The sequence below is a fragment of the Panthera onca genome, chromosome D1, assembly GCF_046562875.1.
Source record: "Panthera onca isolate mPanOnc1 chromosome D1, mPanOnc1 haplotype 2, whole genome shotgun sequence".
In the NCBI taxonomy this organism is placed as follows: domain Eukaryota; kingdom Metazoa; phylum Chordata; class Mammalia; order Carnivora; family Felidae; genus Panthera; species Panthera onca.
Window position 1 is genome coordinate 33212640 of NC_138348.1, and position 21570 is coordinate 33234209.

The following is a 21570-nucleotide window of genomic DNA, read 5'->3' on the forward strand; positions in this document are numbered from 1 at the left end:
GGGTCCATCTGAAATGAACAAAGAATTGACGAAGAATATAGAAAAGTCTCAGTTAAAGCCTAGGTAATATTAATGTATAGTGGAACCAATGGGCCCTGTAACTTTGCCCTGTAGTGATTAGCAGTTTAGAAGTGGACGTGAGGAAACATGGGGTGAACTCAAATTTGGGGGTTAAGTCAGGATTTCATAGGGGACTAGGGGAAATCAAGCAGGAGAATCAAGCAGTTCATTGTTAAAAAGGTTTGACTTAGGATTCAGAAAGCATAGAGAGGCAACTGAAACCACAGTTTGCTGGTTCATTTATTTATTTCATTTATTTATTTTAATCAAAGCTAATTATTCTTTGAAAATAATAGTGACTATAAGTAAGTGAACACGTATTTGATTTTCTACTAGCATAATTTAATTTTCCAGCAAGGAAATAGGCTAAGTTATTTCTTCCATGTATTGTCCACTCTTCGTCAAACCATGCTTGTTTAATATATTATTATATGCTTTAGTACAACCTTTAATTCATAATTTGTTTATTGTTTTTCCCTAATAGGTATTTTTACTACTTCTTAATTTAGACTATAGGTTTGAAATTGTTTTTTCAATGTTTCTTTTTCAGAGAGAGAAAATGAGAGCGTGAGACTGAGTGGGGTAGGGGCAGAGAGGGAATCCAAGCAGGCTCTGTGCTGTCAGCACAGTAGGCTCTGCTGACAGCACAGAGCCTGATGTGGGGCTTGAGCACACACACCGTGAGATCATGAGCTGAGTCAAAATCAAGAGTCAGGTGCTTAACCAACTGGGCCACCCAGGCACCCCCTGGCCTATACATTTATAACAAAGAAAATAATGTTGGAGGTGCTGGAAAGTCTGTATCACAGACACACTTAGCTTTTTAAGAAAATGATCATAAAGTTAATGGTTACTCGATTTTTAAAATCTGAATACATAGAAAGATAAGGGAGGAAAAAGTAAACACCCACTATCTCAAACACAAATGGGTTAAACACATAAGGTGTCTACACACACACACACACACACACACACACACACACACACACACACACACACAAAACTATGGAACTATTATGGTGCATCACAGAGTCAACAGGGACGTAGGCCCTGATACCCTGCACTTCTCATTGTATAGCTACCACGTCAAGATCACAAAACAGCTGTCTACTTAAGCTATAGCCATCATGACCCAGTTCTCAGCAACAGGAAAGATGAAGGAGGAAAGAAAGAGGGGGATATCTCTCAAAAGTCAGCTTCAAGAAGCCATCTTAAACCCTCTATACAATACTTCTGCTCACATCTCATTGGCTAGAACTTAGTCACATGGGCACACCTAAGAATAGGATGCTGGAAAGTATGGCTTTTGAACTAAGCATATTGTCTGAACCAAAATCAGAATTCTATTACTAGGTAAGAAAGGAAGAGTGGTTATTGGTTAGGCAATTAGTTAAAGTCCTTTGGTTACAAGAAACAAATTCAATTCAACATAGCTTCAACAGTAAGTAAATGTGTTATCTTATTTAATAAGAAGACCTCCAGGGGCGCTTGGGTGGCTCAGTCGGTTAAGCGTCCAACTTCGGCTTGGGTCACGATTTCACGGTTTGTGAGTTTGAGCCCCATGTTGGGCTCTGTGCTGACAGCTCAGAGCCTAGAGCCTGCTTTGGATTCTGTGTCTCCTCCTCTCTCTGCCCCTCCCATGCTCATGCTCTGTTTCTCCCTGTCAATAATAAATAAATGTAAAAAAAAAAAAAAATTAAGAAAAAAAAAAAAAAAAGAAGATGACCTCCATAACAGGATGGTAGAACTCTTCTAAGGATAGTTGATGGAGTTAAGTCACATCCTCAAGAACCCAGATTCTTTCTGTCTTCCTAGTCTGTTCCTTCAGTAAGGGCAGCACCATAGTTGCAGTCGCTTCACTTGGTATGTTTAGACATTATGGCATCCAGAAAGAGAAGAGAGTCACTCCTCCCATTGCATCCCCATTTAGGAAGAATGCTACCTTTCCCAGAAAGCCCAGCAGACTTCCTATAACCAGAGCTGGGGTCGCAGACCCAGCCCTAAGCCAGTCACGGGAATGGGATCAGCATGACTGGTTAAAACCAATCAATAATTTACTCATGGAGCAGCGTCATGTGAAGGAGGTGGTGTTGGAACAATCCCAGGCTCAGCCAGGAAGGCATGAATGAGTATTCGACAGGTGCGGTTCCTCCCTCTCCTCTTCACATCTTACCCACTTCATAGGGTCCATTTCCATCCCTTTCTGCCATAGGAAGCTTTCCTTGGTCTTTCTTTTCCAAGTTCCTCTTGCACTTTCTTTGCGCCTCACCATGTCATGCTGGATTGAGTGCCCTGTTATTTTGTGCTCAAGGTGTGTCAGTGTGTACTTATCTCTTCAACCCCTGTGACCTTTCTCTAAGGGCAGGGCCTGCCATGATACACTTCTCCTATATGACCTGGTAAAGGTAACCACGTTTTTGAACTAGAAATTGAGGTAGGGGTGAAGATAAAGGGTTTCTTCCTTTTTTGAACTTCTTGATGTCAGAAACCTTATCAGACTATATAAAAACTAAATTTGAGGTTTTGTGTTTAATGAATTATCCTTGTTTAAAAGAAATGAAATGAGAAGTGTCTTGGGAAAGCTCATTACTTACTTTGCCAAACCTACGGTGATTGGGCTGTAGTAAAAGGTCAATATTTATTGGTAGATGCTGCTGTAAAACTTTTTAAAAGTTGTAACATATTTCCTCACATGGGTAGATATTGCATGTTTACTGCCAGAGGTTGTCAGGATAACTTTGCTCAGGAAATGTAACCATTGCCAGGGTTTTATTGATTTACCTATAACATATGTAGGTATACTCAAATAGATATATGAAATAACTTTCCCCTTTTCTGTGAAGGAAGTCTACTTTAAAAACCTTGGGAGTTTCTCTAATAAGGGTTCTTAATACATGTATATTCTTAAAACATATTCAGTTTTTAATGCACTTACATAAAAGTTATATGAACATGTAGGTGGAGAAATAGGGTAAGCAAAACACTGTTAGCTGACTCAGGACTCGCTGATACATGGTATCAGGTGAGGTTTATTTAACCTTGATGGGAAGAATGTCCAAGGGGAGCTATTTAGTTGTCAGCCCTGTCTATTTACTAAGAAAATAACTGCATCCTTTGGTTCTCCTAAAGTCATTCACAGAAACTAACAAAAAGCAACATTGTTCTATTTCTGGAATGTACATTATTTTCCTTTATTTACATTGTTTTATTTCTAGGATTCACATTATTTAGCTGTGCTATAGGGCCTTGGGCAAGACACTAAGGAAACAGAGGCACTTTGTTTTATTTATTTATTTTTTTTATTTTTTTTAACGTTTATTTATTTTTGAGACAGAGAGAGACAGAGCATGAATGGGGGAGGGTCAGAGAGAGGGAGACACAGAACCTGAAACAGGCTCCAGGCTCTGAGCTGTCAGCACTCAGAGCCCGACGTGGGGCTCAAACTCACGGACCGCGAGATCATGACCTGAGCTGAAGTCGGCCGCTTAACCGACTGAGCCACCCAGGCGCCCCAGCACTTTGTTTTAAAGACAACAGTAGGGGATGGTGTTAACAAGGGCCAATATGGTAGGGTAATGGAAGGAAGAGGGCTACAGTAATGTTCCTTTTGTCACTGTGCGGTGATACTGAATATCCATACCTGGAAACTGATGTACCTCCTGAGATCCTCACTTTTCACAGGACGCCGCAGAGTTCCCAGCACATAGTAGGGCTTTAACACATAAATAAATACATGGTTAAGGGCTTATAACAGAGGTATGCATTATAATGGGTTTTGCTTTTACTTGAAAATGGTAACCAACATTTTAGAACCTGCTGATTTCAAATTATATTTCATAAGAGAATGTCACTTAACCTCCCGTTAGATGCTTCCCTGGGCCATACTTGTCCAGCTCATTTTCTTTTAAGGTTTGTTTGTTTGTTTAAAGCACGTGAACAGGGGAGGGGCAGAGAGAGAGAGAGGGAGAGAGAGAATCTTAAACAGGCTCCATGCTGTCAGCACAGAGCCTGACCTGGGGCTCGAACCCATGAACCACAAGATCATGACCTAAGCCAAAAATCAAGAGTCAGACACTTCATCTACTGAGCCACCCCGGTGCCACTTGCCCAGCTCCATTTTGAGCTAGAAATGCCTCCTCTGGAGGTAGTGTCACGGGCTGGTGGTTGTGTCTGTCATACTTTTCGGGTAGTGTAACGTAGTGCTGATCCACCCACTTGAGAGAATTTAATGGCATTGAGGGAGAGGCAGCCTGGATGGATTTGGGTACAGTGTGTGGTAGTTCGTGTGTGTGGCTTCGGATGGAGACCTGTTGGGTGGGAACATGCAGGTATGGGACGAAGTTATGAGGGGCGACAGAAGATGTTGGTGTGGGGGTAGGTGAATATCGCTGAGAAGGGGAGAGTGGTGCTCAAAGGACCTTTTTGTGGGAACTGGATAGGAGTGTAATGCTGGGCCATCTGGTAGCCACCTCTGCAAAAAGAAGGTAGGCACATGATTGTGCCACCCCATCCTGCCTCATCCTCCACTCCCCAACTTCCCCATCATGTGGTACAGAAATTGTCGTGAGTAAAGCTCTCTGTTGTTTGTGTGCAAGCGTGCTTCCCACCCGGGCCTTACTGCTGCAGTTGCTTTGACTCCTGCTTTCTCCACCCCAGACTCCTCACAACAGCTGCTGGAAGCTACTGAGCCCTCATCAGCCCTCCTCCCGGCTCCGTACATATGTGTAGTCATCAGTGTGTATATTGTAGTCCTTAGTCCACTGGTCCTTGGCCAGAATTCCAGCCAAATGGCTACAGTGAAATTTCTGTAATAGGCTGGAAGAAACCTAAATCCAGGCATTTCTTAAGAGAACTAGCACCAACTGGTTTATTATCTTTTTCACACTTGCCTCTCTTCTTTCTTTAAGTTGCCTCCCAAGTGAAGAAACCTGTCTTAATCAGCACAATTCATGAAAGTGTGAACCCTCCGGCACAGATTACCTACTGAAATGTGGCTTCCTTGTTCATACACACCATTGACCGGTGCCCATTTCACCAGTGCTGTTCCTGCTTCCCTCGCTGGGACGGGTGGCAGATAGAAAATATCATGTAGCACATGGATTAAGAAGAGAGGATATAATTGAAAACTCTGGCTTCCCCTGGAAAGAGGCCCTCATGTGAATCCATGGACCTTATGAATAATAAATGCACACAAAACAGATTCATAAAGACACTACACACTGAGCTGCTTGTATCCTGTTTCCTGGAATGGTTCCAAATCCAGTGGGAGAGCGGAAGTCTCATGGCTTGCCCTTTCCCTCTCCTCCACCCTTTCTCTGTCTCTCCCCTCCCTGTCTTTGCTCTCTCTGCTTCTCAGACTGTTGTAACAAGCAGCATAAATAGGAGTTGCCTTGAGGTAGACTGTGTCCCCATTTGAAGTCCTGCTAGACTTGTTTTAATTTTGTGTGATCATGTGCACAACCCAGAGTGCATGGAGATAATACTGTTGACCAGTGGACAGGTGTTCCCATGTTTAAGGTCTGCCCTCCCCTTCCCTAAGAAAATGTACTCCCAGAATATGTTAAGAAAGAACATTGTTGCCATGGCACTTTAAGATCTTGCCAAGTAGTTATTTCTTGTCTGGGAGAGTGAAGGGCAGTAGGGGAGCAGAAATTAAACAAGAGAAAACATGCAGAAAAGTAAAGATAAACAGTAAGCTTTCCCCGCTCTTTAAGGAGCAATTGAATCCAGAGCCCTACTGGGGCTTAGCTGAGGCATTACGGCAAATACCAAGTGTCTGCTACACATAGGGTCCCGTGTGAGAGAATACAAAAGGAATATGACTTGGTCCCTGCCCATAAGGGACATATAATACAACTGTAGGAGATGTAACAAGTTCATAGTAACTAGAGGCAAAATAAGATGTGCCCAATGAGAGCTTTGTTTAAGTACCGGTGGAATCAAAGGAAGCTGATATCATGATAGTTTCATATTTGTGGTAGTATCCAACTTGGACAGTGATGATGAGTAATGTTTCACTTGGCAGAGGCTGGAGTCAGGGTATTTCAGGCAAAGGAAGTGTCATGAGCGAAGAGTCGGAGGTGGAGAAGCATGGTGTGCTAAATTATAGGACACGGGGAACATTGGAGAATAAGGTAAGAAAGGAAGAGAGGATCCAGAATGAAGTTCCAGCTAAGTCAGCAGGGAAAAAAGCCTTTTGGAAAATGCTCAGAGTTGAGCTTTTTTAAGATTTAGCTCTCACAGTATTATAATTAAGTGGTTGAGGAGGAGTCTTGTAGAGGTTCATGGCGGTAATCCAGTGGAAGGTGGGGGGGAATTAAGGGCTTAGACTCAGGTGACAGCAGGAAGAATACAAGAGTGGATAGGTTGAAACCTTGCAGTGAGGCTTTCTGGTCTTTGGAGACGAGAGCTAGAGGTGCAGAAGGGAAGGAACTGATGCCTGGGACACTGTACCCTTAGCATGCAGAAAATTTTACCATGTTCACCATTCTGTTCACCCTAATGATTTTCCCCCTTAGGTCTTCACAGCCATCAGAAGAATAGTGTAAAAAAAAAAATTACATATTTTGTATATACACACACATACATATATATACATATCCTCATTTACCACATTTAATTAATTTTAATTGGCTTTGTTATTGTTAAATATTAAATTTAGCAAATTAAAAAGGTTTTCTGGAGCCAGACAGCAGGTCCTCAGGAAGTGAGGCGTTGAGGAAACTGTTGGGTCTGGTACAGACAAACCCAGGTGTAGAATAGGGAAGGAACTGGTCTTGGCTAGTTGAGGGCCATCAGTGACTCTTCAAGACCAGCCACCTCTTTTTCCTTGAGAGTTGCATTAAAGGAAGCACAACCAAGAATACTATCTATCCTAAATAAAGTCTCAGTGAGTTTCGGGTCTGTCCATACCCTGGGGTACTCAGGGATCCATCGTTCCCCTCCTTTCCACTGGTCCTCTTTAGCTATGGGAAGGATGACACTGTTGGTCTGTTGAAAATTCATCCGTAGTCACAGTTCTGAGCTCCTAAAGCCACAGTCCCTGCTTGTGAGCTCCAGTCTACTGGGAGAGAGCTGTTGATACTCAGAACAAGGCTATTGCCCAAGTCTGCCCTGTTCCACCTCTCTGGGAATTATTTCCCAACCTTTTGGTGACACACCAGAGGCAATGACATGACTAAGCCCTGGAGCCAGCCAGGGAAGAACTGGGATGCTGGCTCCTCCACTTCCCATCTGTGTGACTTATGCCCAGTCACCTAACCTCTCAGGGACTCGGAGAAGCAAGGCCATAGTAATGAAATGACTAACAGAGAAGAAGGTCTGTAAACCATGTATCTCAGTGTTTGTGACTGTTGTGGGCTCATTACATAGGTTTTTGTTCTTCCAGAGTTTTGGGGAACTTTGTCCCTAACCCTGTCACTTAATTTACTTTGCTTGCTTCCGGATCTGAGGTTTTGGACATGAAGCCTCCCAGGGTCTACTATAAGAAATACTGGCTCATGAAAGAAAGAAAATGGGAAGAGACTTTGGAGCATGTGATTGCTGGATCTGTAGAGCCTTTTCCAAGCTGCCGTGTTTATTATTCATTAACACGGCAGCTTGGGAAGCGTGGGTTGATACATTCCTCAAGACTCCACATGATATGTTTGCTTTAGTAGGAAACGAAGGAATCGCAGTAGCGTGAGGTAGTGTGCCTGCTTGCTCTGCGTTATCACCATTCACTGCGTCCTAGAAGTGTTTATTTCTCCAGAGTGTGGGCTTGCATTTCGGGACAAACCACATGCAGAGAGCTCATTTGGTCATTTCTATGAATGCTAAGTAGTGGAGAAAAGACACTTTTTGAAGTTAGGTTACTTTAGTTTTTCCCTTGGCTTATAAAAGGGGGCAGAGATTTGGGAAAAGGGAGCAAATATCTCAGCTAATGTGGTTAAACACTCTTTTCTGTTGACGAGTAAAGGTAATCAGGCACTCTGCATTTTGCCACTTCCTTCGTTATTTTATAAAATACTCTTTCATGAGCCCTGGCATAATAGACGAAACTCCTCAAGGAGAGCCCATAGATACAGGGACATTACAAATATTAGAGGCAAAAATTAAGAACCCTGTAACAACTTCGGTCTGTTTATAGTGTTTGTCTTTTGGTAGACCTGAACTTTTTTCTTTTTTTAAGATTTTATTTTATTTTTAAAGTTTATTTATTTATTTTTGAGAAGAGACAGAGACAGTGTGAGCACGGGAGGGGCAGAGAGAGAGGGAGGGGGAGAGAGAAAATCTCAAGTAGGCTTCGTGCTGTCAGCACAGATCCCGATGTGGGACTCAAACTCACAAAACCATGAGTCTATGACCTGAGCCGAAACCAAGATTCAGATGCTTAACCGATTTAATTTTTAAGTAATCTCTATACCCAATGTGGGGCTTGAATTTATAATCCCGAGATCAAGAATATCATGCTCAACCGATTGCCAGCCAGGCACCCAGACTTGAGCTTTTTAAAGCAGCTCTTTCAGATAACTTGCAGGAGCGGTCATAGTCATGTGATTACTTGCAGCGCTGGGGGGGGGGGGGGGGGTGTTGCCCCTTATGGTCCTCATGGTACAATGTAATTTTTTTTAAATGTGACCTTTTGGGGCACCTGGGTGATTCAGTCAGTTAAGTGTCCGACTTCAGCTCAGGTCATGATCTCGCAGTTGCTGGGTTCAAGCCCTGCGTTGGGCTCTGTGCTGACAGCTCAGAACCTGGAGCCTGCTTGGGATTCTGTGTCTCCCTCTCTCTCTCTGCCCCTCCCCTGCTCATGCTCTGTCTCTTTCAAAAATAAATTCATTAAATTTTTTTTTTTTTTTAATGTGACCTTTTGAACACTCCCATTTCAACTGTGAGAATTATCAACTGAATTTTGGTTAGTGAGTTTGGGATATAGGAAGGCCCCTGAGAGGGCTTGCGCTGAGCCTGCCCTAAGGTAGACTGTGGGGTGCCATGGCAGTGGAATGGCTAGCATTTTTGAGGGAGAAATTCTGAGAAAACAGTTTCTGACTAATGAGTTAACACATTGGTGGGTAGTAACAGAAGTGTGAGGTGCATGCCCTGTTCTGGGCACTGTTTGTACTTGACCCGCAAGACTAATGTGCAAGAAACAACCAGTAGAATGTAGCCTGTGACCAAGTTTAATGATGAGTTCTAGGAATTCACACACAGGTCATGTTCATAAGAACTAAAGTCTTCATGGGCAGTAATGCTGGAGTTGGGTATTCAAGGAGAGAAGGTGAGGTTGTGAGGTGAAGACATTTAAAGACATAGTGACTGTCTTAGTGACATAAAGCCAGTGACACTGTCTAGTCTAGAAGCAAGAGGATTTGCTGAGGAGAAATATTTTTAACCCTGAGGAGGTGTTAAAACCATCTTTCCCAATCCCTCATTTTACATATGGTGAATGCTTGGAGGTAAAAGGCCAAGAGACTGATGGCATAAAGTAAGCTATTGTGAGCCTGGATGTGGAAAGCCTTGAAAGGTGCCAGGGTGCTTGTGAGATCAAAATGTGTGGTGTGGCTTTTTAGGAGGAATTTAATTTAGGGGCATGAACCCTGTGTTACACCTGTGGTGTTCCTAAGAAGCCAGCATTGTGATCCTTGCTACTGAAAAAATAATTCTCAGTATTCACTCTTGGTTTCTGAGTCTTCTTGTTCTCTCCCCACCCCCATACACACCTTCTGTATACATCTATATATTAATGCTAGGTAAGGATCAAGTATCATCTTTCCCAGGGATATTTGCATTCTTAAAAGTTCCAGAGAAAATAATGCCTTTGAAAACTAGAGTGTCAGGGACACCTGTGTGGCTCAGTAGGTTGAGCATCTGACTCTTGATTTCGGCTCAGGTGATGATCCCAGGGTTGTGGAATCAAGCCCAGCATCAGGCTCCTTGCTCAGTGCTTGCTCTCTCTCTCGCTCTCTCTCTCTCTCTGTCCCTCTCCTCCTCTCCCCACTCTTGCTCGCTCACTCTCTCAAAAAAAAAAAATAAATAAATAAGTTTCAGACCTCAGTGACTTCAAATGAAGGAGCTTTTCTTGTGTCCCTAAAGTCAGGGTATAGGAGAGAAGCAGATTGGAAGGTGGAGGGACCAGAGGTCTAAGAAGAGGATATTGTACATCTGGCGCTTAGTAGACACTCATATTTGTTAATGAATTAAACTTTTTTGTGGACAAATGAAACTTTTTAGTGAATGAGTGAATCAATGAATAAGACTCAGAGGTACAGGGTGCTTACAGAGAGAAGAAAAAGGGATGAAAATAGAACCTTTAAAGGAGAAGTGAATATGACTTGATGACTGTGTGATCCTAAGACATGAGGAGAGAGAGCATAAAAAAAATTAGAGATACAAAATCTTGTTGCTTGGGAGAGTATCCTGATGAAACCAGGAAACTGGGACAGTCCTGTGTTTAACATATGGGCACACAACTATCATTTTTAAGTCAGTGCTTGGAAACCTTCAGTTCACCTGTTTATAAGTTATTTACACGAGTTGGTGTCTTTCTCTCTGCTTCTTCTCCCTAAATTCCTGTTTAACTTTTTCTCTCATTTCTGTATGCCTGGGAAAATGGGAAGGAAAGTGGGGCTCAGTATGAATTGTGGGCCCAGATATCTTATAAAAGGACCCAAAGAATTCTTGTCCTTTCCTTATTCACGCTTACTCACTCTTACTCCCACTTAAATTTGTCACTTTAAATTTTCTTTAGGAAAACATTTCTTTAAAAAAAAACGACAAAAACACCCACCTATCTATTGATCGATCGATAGATAGATGCCTTTGTTTGAAAAATTATGCTTACGGTGACTTTCACTTTCTGCCTCCTTTTGCACAGAACATGTCGCCCTTGGTAATGGATAGATAACAGGTTGACTTGCCTGCAGAAGGCATTCCTCCTTAACAGACCGGTTTGCTCTGATCCGTGTAAACACTCCTGCCTGCTGACCAGTGGTCTGTATTTATGAGGCATTTGGAAAACACTGCAAGCTGCAGAGAGTGACCATGAATAGCAAACTTAATTTGGTTTAATGTGTTTTGGCTTGCTTGACCTCACCAGAATAAAAATGTGCCTGTTTGAATTATTGTATTGGGAGTTAAAAAAAAAAAAAAAATTCTACAGACATTTATCTCATTGGAAGAATCTTGGGATCACTTTAGCAAAGGTTTAAGTCCATGTTTAATGTCAGATAGACTTGAGAAATGTTTAATGTAGAGCTTTAATCACAGATCAGTTTATTGTGAGTTCTGAATTTTAAGAGCCTGAATTACTATTTTTTTTTTCTTGCTACTTTTTTCCCCCTAGACGATTGGCTGGCAACGACCTCTCTTTTATCCACCCAAAGGCCTTGTCTGGGTTGAAAGAACTCAAAGTTCTGTAAGTAATGCAATTTTAGAGTTTCACAGCTGGCTGTGTATTTTCTTTCTGCATAGTCAACATGCTTGGAGCTAGGGTAAGCACAGTTTCTTTTAGTTCAGGATTAAAAGATTTAAGGAGTGGCCAATGGGTAGTGTGGGATGCAAGGGTTCATTTAGGCAACCTTGCGTCGAGATAACAAAAGTTAAAACTCTAAATAATAGGTGTTCTGACCTTCAGTGTATTACCGTTGAATGTGTTAGGCTTTTTGTTGGGCTAATGCACTGAATCAAAATCATATTTAAGCTTTACTGGTAGAGCTTTGTTCCTACTTATTGTATACCTTTGAGGACTTTGAATTAGCTGACCCTAAAGGGAAAAAGGCTAACAAAAGCTCAAAGTGTTAAAATCATCTTAAAGCCAAAAGGACTTAGGATGCCTATAATTTATATAGTCTGTTGAAGGACCAGGAAATAAATTCCTGGCATTGGTTAGGCATTTAGAGTATGGCAGATTGGGGAACAGGTGAACTGACTGCCGACTCCACTTCTGCTACTACCTTGCTGAGTAACTGTCTGTAAGTCACTAGACCTTTCTGGTTCAGTGAGTTACATGTACCTTTTACTATTCCATTCTGTGGTTGTGATTCATGTCAAGCGGTCATTGTATTAAGATGACTAGAAATGGCTTTAGGCAAAAGTAATAAGGACTTCATTTTCAGTACAGATCTATGCCTTTCTTCTCTGGGTCCTGTTAGATGGTTAAAGCTCAATTTTTGCTGTGGCCCTCCATTCACTGAGGACATGTCTGCTGCTCCCTAAGAACTTAGGGTCTGCTATCTTCTTGGAAAAACTGGCTCTACTGAGTGTCCATGTTTCTGGGCTCTGCTTTATTCCAAATTGAAAAGGCACTAGGGATTCCAATAGGTTTGTTTGTTATACCTCTCCCAGTTAACTTGTTATGCTTCCTAATTAACATTAAAAGAGTGATGAATGTTAATTAAGGTGCCTTAATTCTTGAGAATGAAACACCTCTGGAAATGTGGATTATCAGTAGGTCTGTGTTAAGAGATGGCTTGGAATAGTGGCTTAGGTTTCATTTCTGGCCTTATAGCAAAATGCTTCTTGCTTTTTCTGCAGTTCTCTTTTCTTGGGTGCTTTACACCTTGACCTTTCCTCCTTTCCTGCCATTAGAAATATTTTTTAGATAGAAAAGGCTCTGAATTCTTCTAAGAAAAAATAGTAACAATTGCTTGTTATTCACTAACCAAAAATTTCCTTCCAGAACCCTGCAAAACAATCAGTTGAGAACAGTACCCAGTGAAGCCATTCGAGGACTGAGTGCTTTGCAGTCTTTGTAAGTAACTTTTTCGTTTTCTGCATTCTTGAATCATAAGTAGACCACTCGGCTGCTAAATGTGTAAAGAACTGGAATCCTAGCAAAAGGGGAAATTTATCCTCTCATCTGGGATAAAATTGGGGATAGCCAGGTGCTATTATCAAAATGCCATTTGGTGACAGAGAAGCAGGTGGATCAATTTACCCCCCCCTCTTGTGTCAGATGCTGGGAGAAAGTTACAAGCATACACTGCTGGGTCTAATTCCAGGAGCTTGTAAATGGCAGGTGATCATCACCTCTTTAGAACCAGAATTAGATGTGTACAGAAGTTCTGGTGTCTTGTGCCATGGTGGTCAAGAGTCAGTCACAAAGAAGTTCCTGTTTTAGGTGGTAAGGATAATCAGAACAAACTGATTATAATTCCTCATCTGTGGACCTTGAACTCACACCTTGAACTTACACTGGGGGTGTAACTTCTTAGTCTCTTATACTGCCTTCTTCCCAAGGTTTGTTTTTGTTGTTGTTGTTGTTGTTTTGTTTTTTTTTGTTGTTTTGTTTTTTTTTTTTTTCAACGTTTTTTATTTATTTTTGGGACAGAGAGAGACAGAGCATGAACGGGGGAGGGGCAGAGAGAGAGGGAGACACAGAATCGGAAACAGGCTCCAGGCTCCGAGCCATCAGCCCAGAGCCTGACGCGGGGCTCGAACTCACGGACCGCGAGATCGTGACCTGGCTGAAGTCGGACGCTTAACCGACTGCGCCACCCAGGCGCCCCGTTGTTGTTGTTTTTTGAGGAAAGTTTGGTTTTATGTGGAGTGTTCAAGATTTCAACTCTTGGTTTTTACCATGTTCAAAAGCTTGTTTTTTATAAATTTCAAAGGCTTTCTCAAATAGCACTTCACTTTGTTCTTCTTTGCATTCTTTCCCATATGTATGTGTGTGTATATATATGATATAACCTGGAGAAAGGTGATCACTCCTTCCATTGTTTTGATACACATACCCCATACATCCCTTCCTCCTGTAGTGGGTGGATCAGGTAAGCAGCAGCGGTATCACAGGGACCATGCAAAATCCACAGAAGATTTTGAAGAAACAACCATTCTTATATTAAATACACATATTTGTTAATGACTACAATGAATGTTATAAACTAGTATTGTTGGGACTACAACTTTTCGTCCTTTTCATCTTTGGGATCGGAAGATCAAGTTCCTCTGTCTCTAGGGGTACCTTAAAGGAAAAAAGTGAGAAGCACTGAGCTGATGTGTGTGGTTATTGCAATTCGCTTTTTGTCAAGATTAAGAAAATCCCTTTGCATATTTATCTGTCTGAATGTTTGCAATGCTTTCAAAAGAAATTCAGATTAATTAGAATTCTGAAACAGGCTTGTCTGGTTTGGGATCCCCACTTTGTCACTTGCTAGCTGTATAATGTTGTGCAAATTATTTAAAATTCTCCATAGAGTAATGTGCTCATTACTCGCCATGTATTTTAATGCATGAAAAGCACTTATAACAATATCTGACATGTGGTAAGTGTTCAATAAACATTTGTGGAATCTATTAACAGTAATAATGGTATATTTTTATCAGTACTTTTTTTCATTACTAGTTTACCCAATTTACATAACGAGGTGATGGAGATGTCTGAAAGTAATGAGAAAGTATTCTTCAAAACAGGGAATGTAATTTGCTGTTCTACTAGAGTGACGAATACCAATGTACATTGTTTTGCTCACGTCCTAACCCCAAAGACAGCGGGGAGAAGGCGTAGTTTATCAGAGTGTGGTATTTTGTCCTCTTGGACCAGAAGCACAAGTGGGGAGATCATGAAAATGTAGACCCCTAGGCCATATCCTGGAAGTAATGGTTTTTTCTCTTTAAAGGTAGGATCTAAGAAGCTATATTTTTTTAAAAAATTTCCCCAGGTAATGCTCATGTACATGGAAGTTCTGAGAATCACTCTGAATAAAAACTCATAATAGTTATCACACTTCGCTATGTTCTGGGTTACAAAATTAGGTTTTAGCCATATCATGTAGTTGTGTAATCTACAAATCTGTCCCATACGTTTTTCTTTTTATTGCCCTTTGAAATAACTTCCAATGTACACTTTTGTAGCATATGCGTATGGTAGACTTGATTGAAAATAATTGAACTGCTTGTCTCATCTGTTTGCTGATATAAAACCATTTTTAACTACACTCAGACACATCACTGGAAATTGGAAATTGCAGATTACCTTTTGATGGGGATTAGACATTCTAGTAGTTATGAGAAATGAATGTGAAAATTAAAAAAATGTACTAATAAAGCATATCATACTCTATAAAAGTTAAACTTTAAAATGTATCTAATGTCATAAAAAAGGAGTATCTGAGGTATTCATCGTTCCATTTCTAGTTTCAATAGAAGTTTAAGGTAAAAATATATTAAATAGCTAATTTTGCCACAATGCCAAGTTTATGGAATATAGGATTTGTTATTTGCCATAAGTAATTGAGTAGACTCTGACTAGACTCTATCAGTGAACAGATTGGCATGAGTCCCTTCACAGATATGTGACTCACCTCTACAGACCTTCTGACCTTGGACAGATGTGCATGGAAGGAGCCATCTTATCTCCCTCAGACATTTTATTTATTTTTATTTTTATTAAAAAAAATTTTTTTTTTATTCATTTTTGAGAAAGGGAGAAACAGAGGATTAGTTGGGGAGGGGCAGAGAGAGAGAGGGAGACGCAGAATTCGAAGCAGGCTCCAGGCTCTGAGCTGGCAGCACAAACCCTGACATGGGGCTCGAACTACGAACTGTGAGATCATGACCGGAGCTGAAGTCAGACGCCTAACCAACTGAGCCACCCAGGCGCCCCCAGTAGACATTTTAAATAGTTGTTTTCTTTTACTTCTTCAGAATTCATTTTTTTTTTTAAGAACTGCATACAGCATTGTTCTTATTTCCCAAGACTAAATGATCAAAATATTCCATCATTTTGTCTAGTTGGAAGGCTGAAAAAGACAAGGAACAGAAAAACTACGAAGAAAACATGCAGATAGATTGTGGTCCATAAGCGCAGTAAAGTCCACATGACATTTATTGATAATTTAGATGATTTAAAGTGTTTTTCACAGTAGGTTTCTCCCTCTAAAATAGTGTTTTAAAGAAAGCATGTTGTGCTCATCAGTCATTGAGTAATTGCATAGTTTAAATTATCTCCATAATTGGGATGGGGGTGGGGAGTGGAGAGGAGTCAAAGCAAACTATTTTCTTAAGAAAGGCATTGGGATGTTTTTATATGCATCAGAAACAAGGAGATAAGCCTGTTTTACTTAAGAAGGAAATGTACATGAGTTTGTTAGCATAGTGGGTGTAGCATTCAAGGTAGATACTACTGAAATTCTGTCAAGGTGTAAAACAGTCTTATCGGTGCTTGAGTTCAGTTTGCAAATCTGATCTTCAGACCTGAATTACATGAAAGGTTTCCTTGTGGTTTTGAAGTAGTGCTTAGAAAGGAGCAAAGTTCGTTAGGGGTTGAAATTGACCAGAAGTGGTTTGATACAAGTGTGTGAGGATGACTATAAAATCTGAAAGTGAATTGTCAATGTTAATATAAACGTAGCATAACAGTTTTCCACAAACCCATGGAAGTGGCTAAAGCGTTGTCCTAGCAAGCTATTAAATGACATGTCAGAATTTGCACCACCGGATTTTTTTTTTCTTTAAATTATATCACACTTGGGAGCACCTGGCTGGCTCAGTTGGTTGAGCGTCCAACTTCAGTTCAGGTCATGATCTCATGGTTTGTGAGTTTGAGCCCCACATCAGGCTCTGCACTGACAGTTCAGAGCCTGGAGCCTGCTTCAGATTCTGTCTGTCTGTCTGTCTCTCTCTCTCTGCTCCTTGCCCCCCCTCCCCCCCACCCCCCCCCCCCCCCCCGCACACACTCGCTCGCCCTCTCGCTGTCTCTCAAAAATAAATAAACATTTAAAAAAATAAAAAAATAAATTATATCACACTTGAATGGTAAAGGAGGATTTCAAAGACTGAATTTCCTAGGTTTTCCACAGTAATTGCATCATCTTAACAATTTATACTTGAAACTGGCAATAAAATATAACACTATAATATATATGTTACTGGTAAGTTAGAAGTAGAGAGAAAAAGGGAAAGCTTTTGATTATAGAATAGATGTTGATAACAGACATTCATCAGCAAAATGTGCATATGGAATTATTATTGTAATTTCATTTAAGACAAAAAAGTATGTGAGTACTCAGTAAGATATAAAACAGGCTTTTGAGAATAGGGAATAGAAACACATTTTAAAGACAAAAATAGTAAGGGAATTCAGTTAATAGAGTGTTAACCCTTTAACAACTAAAGTACACTTAAAGTAATAGTTCTCTCTTGATGGATTGAGTTTAAATGGTAAAATACCTTAAACAAACCCACACTTATCTCCCCACCTGGGAGATATCTGATGCTATTTATGCATCTACTGATTCAGTTATAGTATTTTCTTGGTCTCTTAGTTAGAATTAATATTAAATGTGTAAGTCCTTGGTACAAAGCCATGATTCTAAGACAGTTTCTCTGTGAAACACTGATCTTGTTATAGGGGCAAACTCTTTACATTTGTGAGTGTGCTCCCAACATCCGCATGTGAATTGAGGTGTAAGGATTAATTACTGAGTCATCACAAATCCTTTGCCTCATTTAGCTTTATTTAAGTGTCCCATTTTTCCAGAGTTCTTCTTCCTTTTGCCCTCTTTTTTTGTTTTTTTTTTAGAGAGAGAAAGAGAGCAAGCACTCCAGTACCTGTGAGCAGGGGAGGGACAGAGAGAGAGAGAGAGAGAGAGAGAGAGAGAGAGAATATCTTAACCAGGCTCCATGCCCAACGTGGAGCACATTGTGGGGTTCAATCTCACACCCTAAGTTAAGGCCATCTCTTTTCTTTGATGGTACATAGTACAGAATTCTGCAGGAGCATAAATGGTGTATATAACACTGAAATAATGTTAAAAACGTACAGATAGCTTTCTCTATAGTATTTTACCACATCTTAATGAAACCTTTTATAGAGAAGGCTTAATTTCAGTGCGGTGTTGTGTGTGTATATAGGGGAGCCTTTCTCATTATTTTATCGACTATGAATGCACATTATCATCAATATGATAACATAAGCAATTTAAACTTTTAAACTGCGCTAATGCTGAGAAACTGGGAAGGGATTTCAATTTGTACTTAAAATACATTCCAAACCCCTTACCTAGCTTACAAGGTCTACATAATCCGGTCCCTGTTTGCATCCCCAGCTATGTCTCCCAGGACTCTCCACACCTTCTTCCTGTGTTCTAATCACTCCTGACCTTCTGGGAGTTGCTGGGACCACGTCCTGCTGGTTTCTGCTGAGTCTTTGCCCTCTGGATCTCAGTTTATATAGCACCTTGTTAGGGAAGCAAAAATAAGATAAAAACAGACAGGGAGACAAACCATGAGAGACTCTTAAATACCGAGAACAAACTGAGGGTTGCTGGAGGGGAGAGGAGGTGGATGGGGGATGGGCTAAATGGGTGGTGGGCATTAAGAAGGCACTTGTTGGGATGAGTACTGCGTGTGTATGTGTAAGTGATGAATCACTAAATTCTACTCCTGAAATCATTATTACACTATATTTTAACTAACTTGGATTTAAAAAAAATAATAAAGAGAAAAAAAAGAAAGAAAAAAAATAACACCTTCTTAGAGATGCTTTTCCTAACCAATACATTTTAACTAACTTCCCTCCCCCTTAGTCTCTATTGTTAGTCTTTATCTTGGGACCCTGTTTAGTTGCTTCATAACATTCTTAAGCACTCTATAATCACTTTTTAAAAAATATTTACTTGTTTTTGAGAGAGGCAGAGTGTGAACAGGGGAGGGGCAAAGAGAGAGGGACACACAGAATCTCAAGCAGGCTCCAGGCTCTGAGCTGTCAGCACAGAGCCTGACCGACCTGGGGCTTGAACTCAGAAGGGGTGAGACCATGACCTGAGCCAAAGTTGGACGCTTAACCGTCTGAGCCACCCAGGCGACCCTATAAACACTTTTAAAATGTATTATATTGTGGGTCACTCTTCATTAGAATGTCAGTCTCATGAGGACAGGTCTCATGTCTGTGTTCACCATTTTTATCTCTTTTGTTCCTAACGATATGCTTAGTTTAGATGTGTTAAATGAATAGCAATAATTAAATGGTTAATGCAATTAAATTCTACTTATAGTTAGTTACGTTATATGGTTGATTATATGTTTATATGTTCAGTGTCTCTTTCTCTAAGTGGAAGTTCTACAAGGTTGTGAAGTGTGTGTGTGTGTGTGTGTGTGTGTGTGTGTGTGTGTGAAAGAGAGAGAGAGAGAGAGAGAGAGAGAGAGAGAGAATACTATCCACACATTAAAGCAAATCTCCTAAGCAGCTCCATGGCCAGGACTTTGGCAGTCTGTATTTAAAGGGTACCTGTTTCTTCTCAGAGGTAGGTGCTAGAAACTAAACAAGCCTAAAAATGTTTGTTTGTTTTTTAATTGTTTTTTAATGTTTATTTTTGAGAGAGACAGAGCATGAGTGGGGGAGGGGCAGAGAGAGAGGGAGACACAGAATCCGAAGCAGGCTCCAGGCTCTGAGCTGTCAGCACAGAGCCTGACGCGTGGCTCAAATGCATGAGCCATGAGATCATGACCTGAGCCGAAGTCAGACGCTTAACCAACTGAACCACCCAGGGGCCAAAATGTTTGTTTCTTAAGGCAGCTGCCCGGTTCCCTGTGTTGTCCCCTTTTTTAGTGCTTATCTCGACTTTATCAAAAAGAAGCTACCATCAGATCCTTACCGGGATCAAGGGTCTTTAACCCCTGAGATTCGGACTGGGGCCGGTGTTTCAGAGCAGGGCTCAGCATTTGCCGGGAGGGGAAAGGAGCCACTAGGGCAGGCCCAAAGCTGGAGCAGCAGAAGGAAAGAGACAGATGCAAGCACTGCTCCAAAACTCAGAAATTCCTGACCTCGCTGACTGCCAAACTCCAGGGCTTTAAAAATATGCCGTCATTTTGACTTTTCACGTTTTTTGTGTTCTCTAATTTTCACCAGGAGGTCCACGCCTGGGAGGTATGAATTTCAGTAGTGAGGTTGCTTCAACATGGGAATTGTGAAGAGGGTTGTCATTTGGCACATAACTGTCCTTTGTCATATTAACATCAGGGTGTCTTTGGGTTGGAACGTGCTTATTCCAACAATTAGGCCTGATTGTGCCAACAGTAACGTTAGGACATCATTTTCCAGATTTTTAGATGGGGACTTAATTTTTTTCTTAAATGTTTATTTATTTATTTTGAAAGAGAGAGGGAGAGTGAGAATCCTGAACAGGCTCCCTGCTGTCAGCACAGAGCCTGAGGCAGTTCTTGATCTCACAAACCGCAAGATCATGACATGAGCTAAGTCCAGAATTAACAGTTATTAAGAAAAGAGCACAATGTTCACAGGAAACATTAAATAGCTACTCTGATCAGTGTTATTGTGACCTTAAGCCTTCTTTTAAATTTTCCCCAAATTCTGGAATTAAAGACACCTTGCTAATAGGATGCCTCATACTTAAAATCGAGTCCCCATCAGGGGCGCCTAGGTGGCTCAGTTAGTTAAGCGTCTGACTCTTGATTTCAGTGCCAAGAGAAGAGGCGGTTATTTGACTAGTACATGACACCTATAGTTTTAACTTACCTGCTGGTAAGAAGGATTGTTAGAAGAATCCCTTGAAATGATTTGTTGCTGTAAACATTTTTTTTTTTTGTGAATATTTCCTTATGTTTTCTCCTTTGGCATCAAGTTAAAATAGCAAATTTAATATCAGATCTTAGTTGTAATGTAAAATTTTAAGTACAGTAGCTTATTTACTCAGCTTAGTTTCTTTTTTTTTTTTTTCTTTCTGGTTTTGATTTATATAGATTCTGAAACATAAACTTCAATCTAGCTTTGGTCTTTGGGGGAGGGGGGTTCTTTCTTTTTTTCCAACATTGTTTTGCTATAAAGTCACACTTAGCCAAAGATTCTTGAAAGATTGTTCTGTAGGAAGGGAAAGAACAGACTTCCACCGTATAGTCTTGGAAAATTGGTGGATTTTATGAGACTTTCTAGAGAAATTGAAGAAATAAGGAATGCCATGGCTCCGGCCGTTTTTGTAACTCCTTTCCGTTTTGAAAACGGAGAGCTGTGTGACTTGGCTCTTTCTGCTAGAATTCGTTCTTGAACGTGGTGGTTTCTGTTTCTGTCAGGCGTTTAGATGCCAACCATATTACCTCAGTCCCCGAGGACAGTTTCGAGGGGCTTGCTCAGTTACGACATCTGTGGCTGGATGACAACAGCTTGACCGAGGTGCCCGTGCATCCTCTCAGCAACCTGCCAACCCTGCAGGCACTGACCTTGGCCCTCAACAAAATCTCAAGCATCCCTGACTTTGCATTTACCAACCTTTCAAGCCTGGTAGTTCTGTAAGTATCCATCCCTTTTAATACCTTATGTCTGTGTGAATCTGGGAGCAAAAGCAGATTTCTCGTGACAGATTATTAGGAAAGTACCTCATTTTTTGTTATGCTTCTGAAGAGAGAGCATTTGGGGGAGCTGCCTCTTTTTACAAAATTAAATGTGCTGACTTTACACAAGCTAGGATCATTACAAAATTAACATCTGATAACTGTTGAACCTCTCTAAAACGTGTGGCCTTTTGTAATCATAACAAGAAATTGGGACATTCAGCAAATACTTGGACAGCTTTT

At 40.9% G+C, this 21570-nt stretch overlaps 1 protein-coding gene across 2 annotated transcripts in view; it reads left to right on the forward strand.

Moving 5' to 3' along the window:
- Window positions 1-21570, forward strand: part of LGR4 (leucine rich repeat containing G protein-coupled receptor 4) — a 102198-nt gene that overhangs the window by 62990 nt on the left and 17638 nt on the right. For both annotated transcript variants that reach the window (XM_060606247.3, XM_060606248.3), the window contains 3 exons: window positions 11384-11455; window positions 12719-12790; window positions 21070-21285. In XM_060606247.3, the coding sequence (XP_060462230.1) occupies window positions 11384-11455; window positions 12719-12790; window positions 21070-21285 (360 nt within the window). The remainder of the gene's footprint in view (window positions 1-11383; window positions 11456-12718; window positions 12791-21069; window positions 21286-21570) is intronic.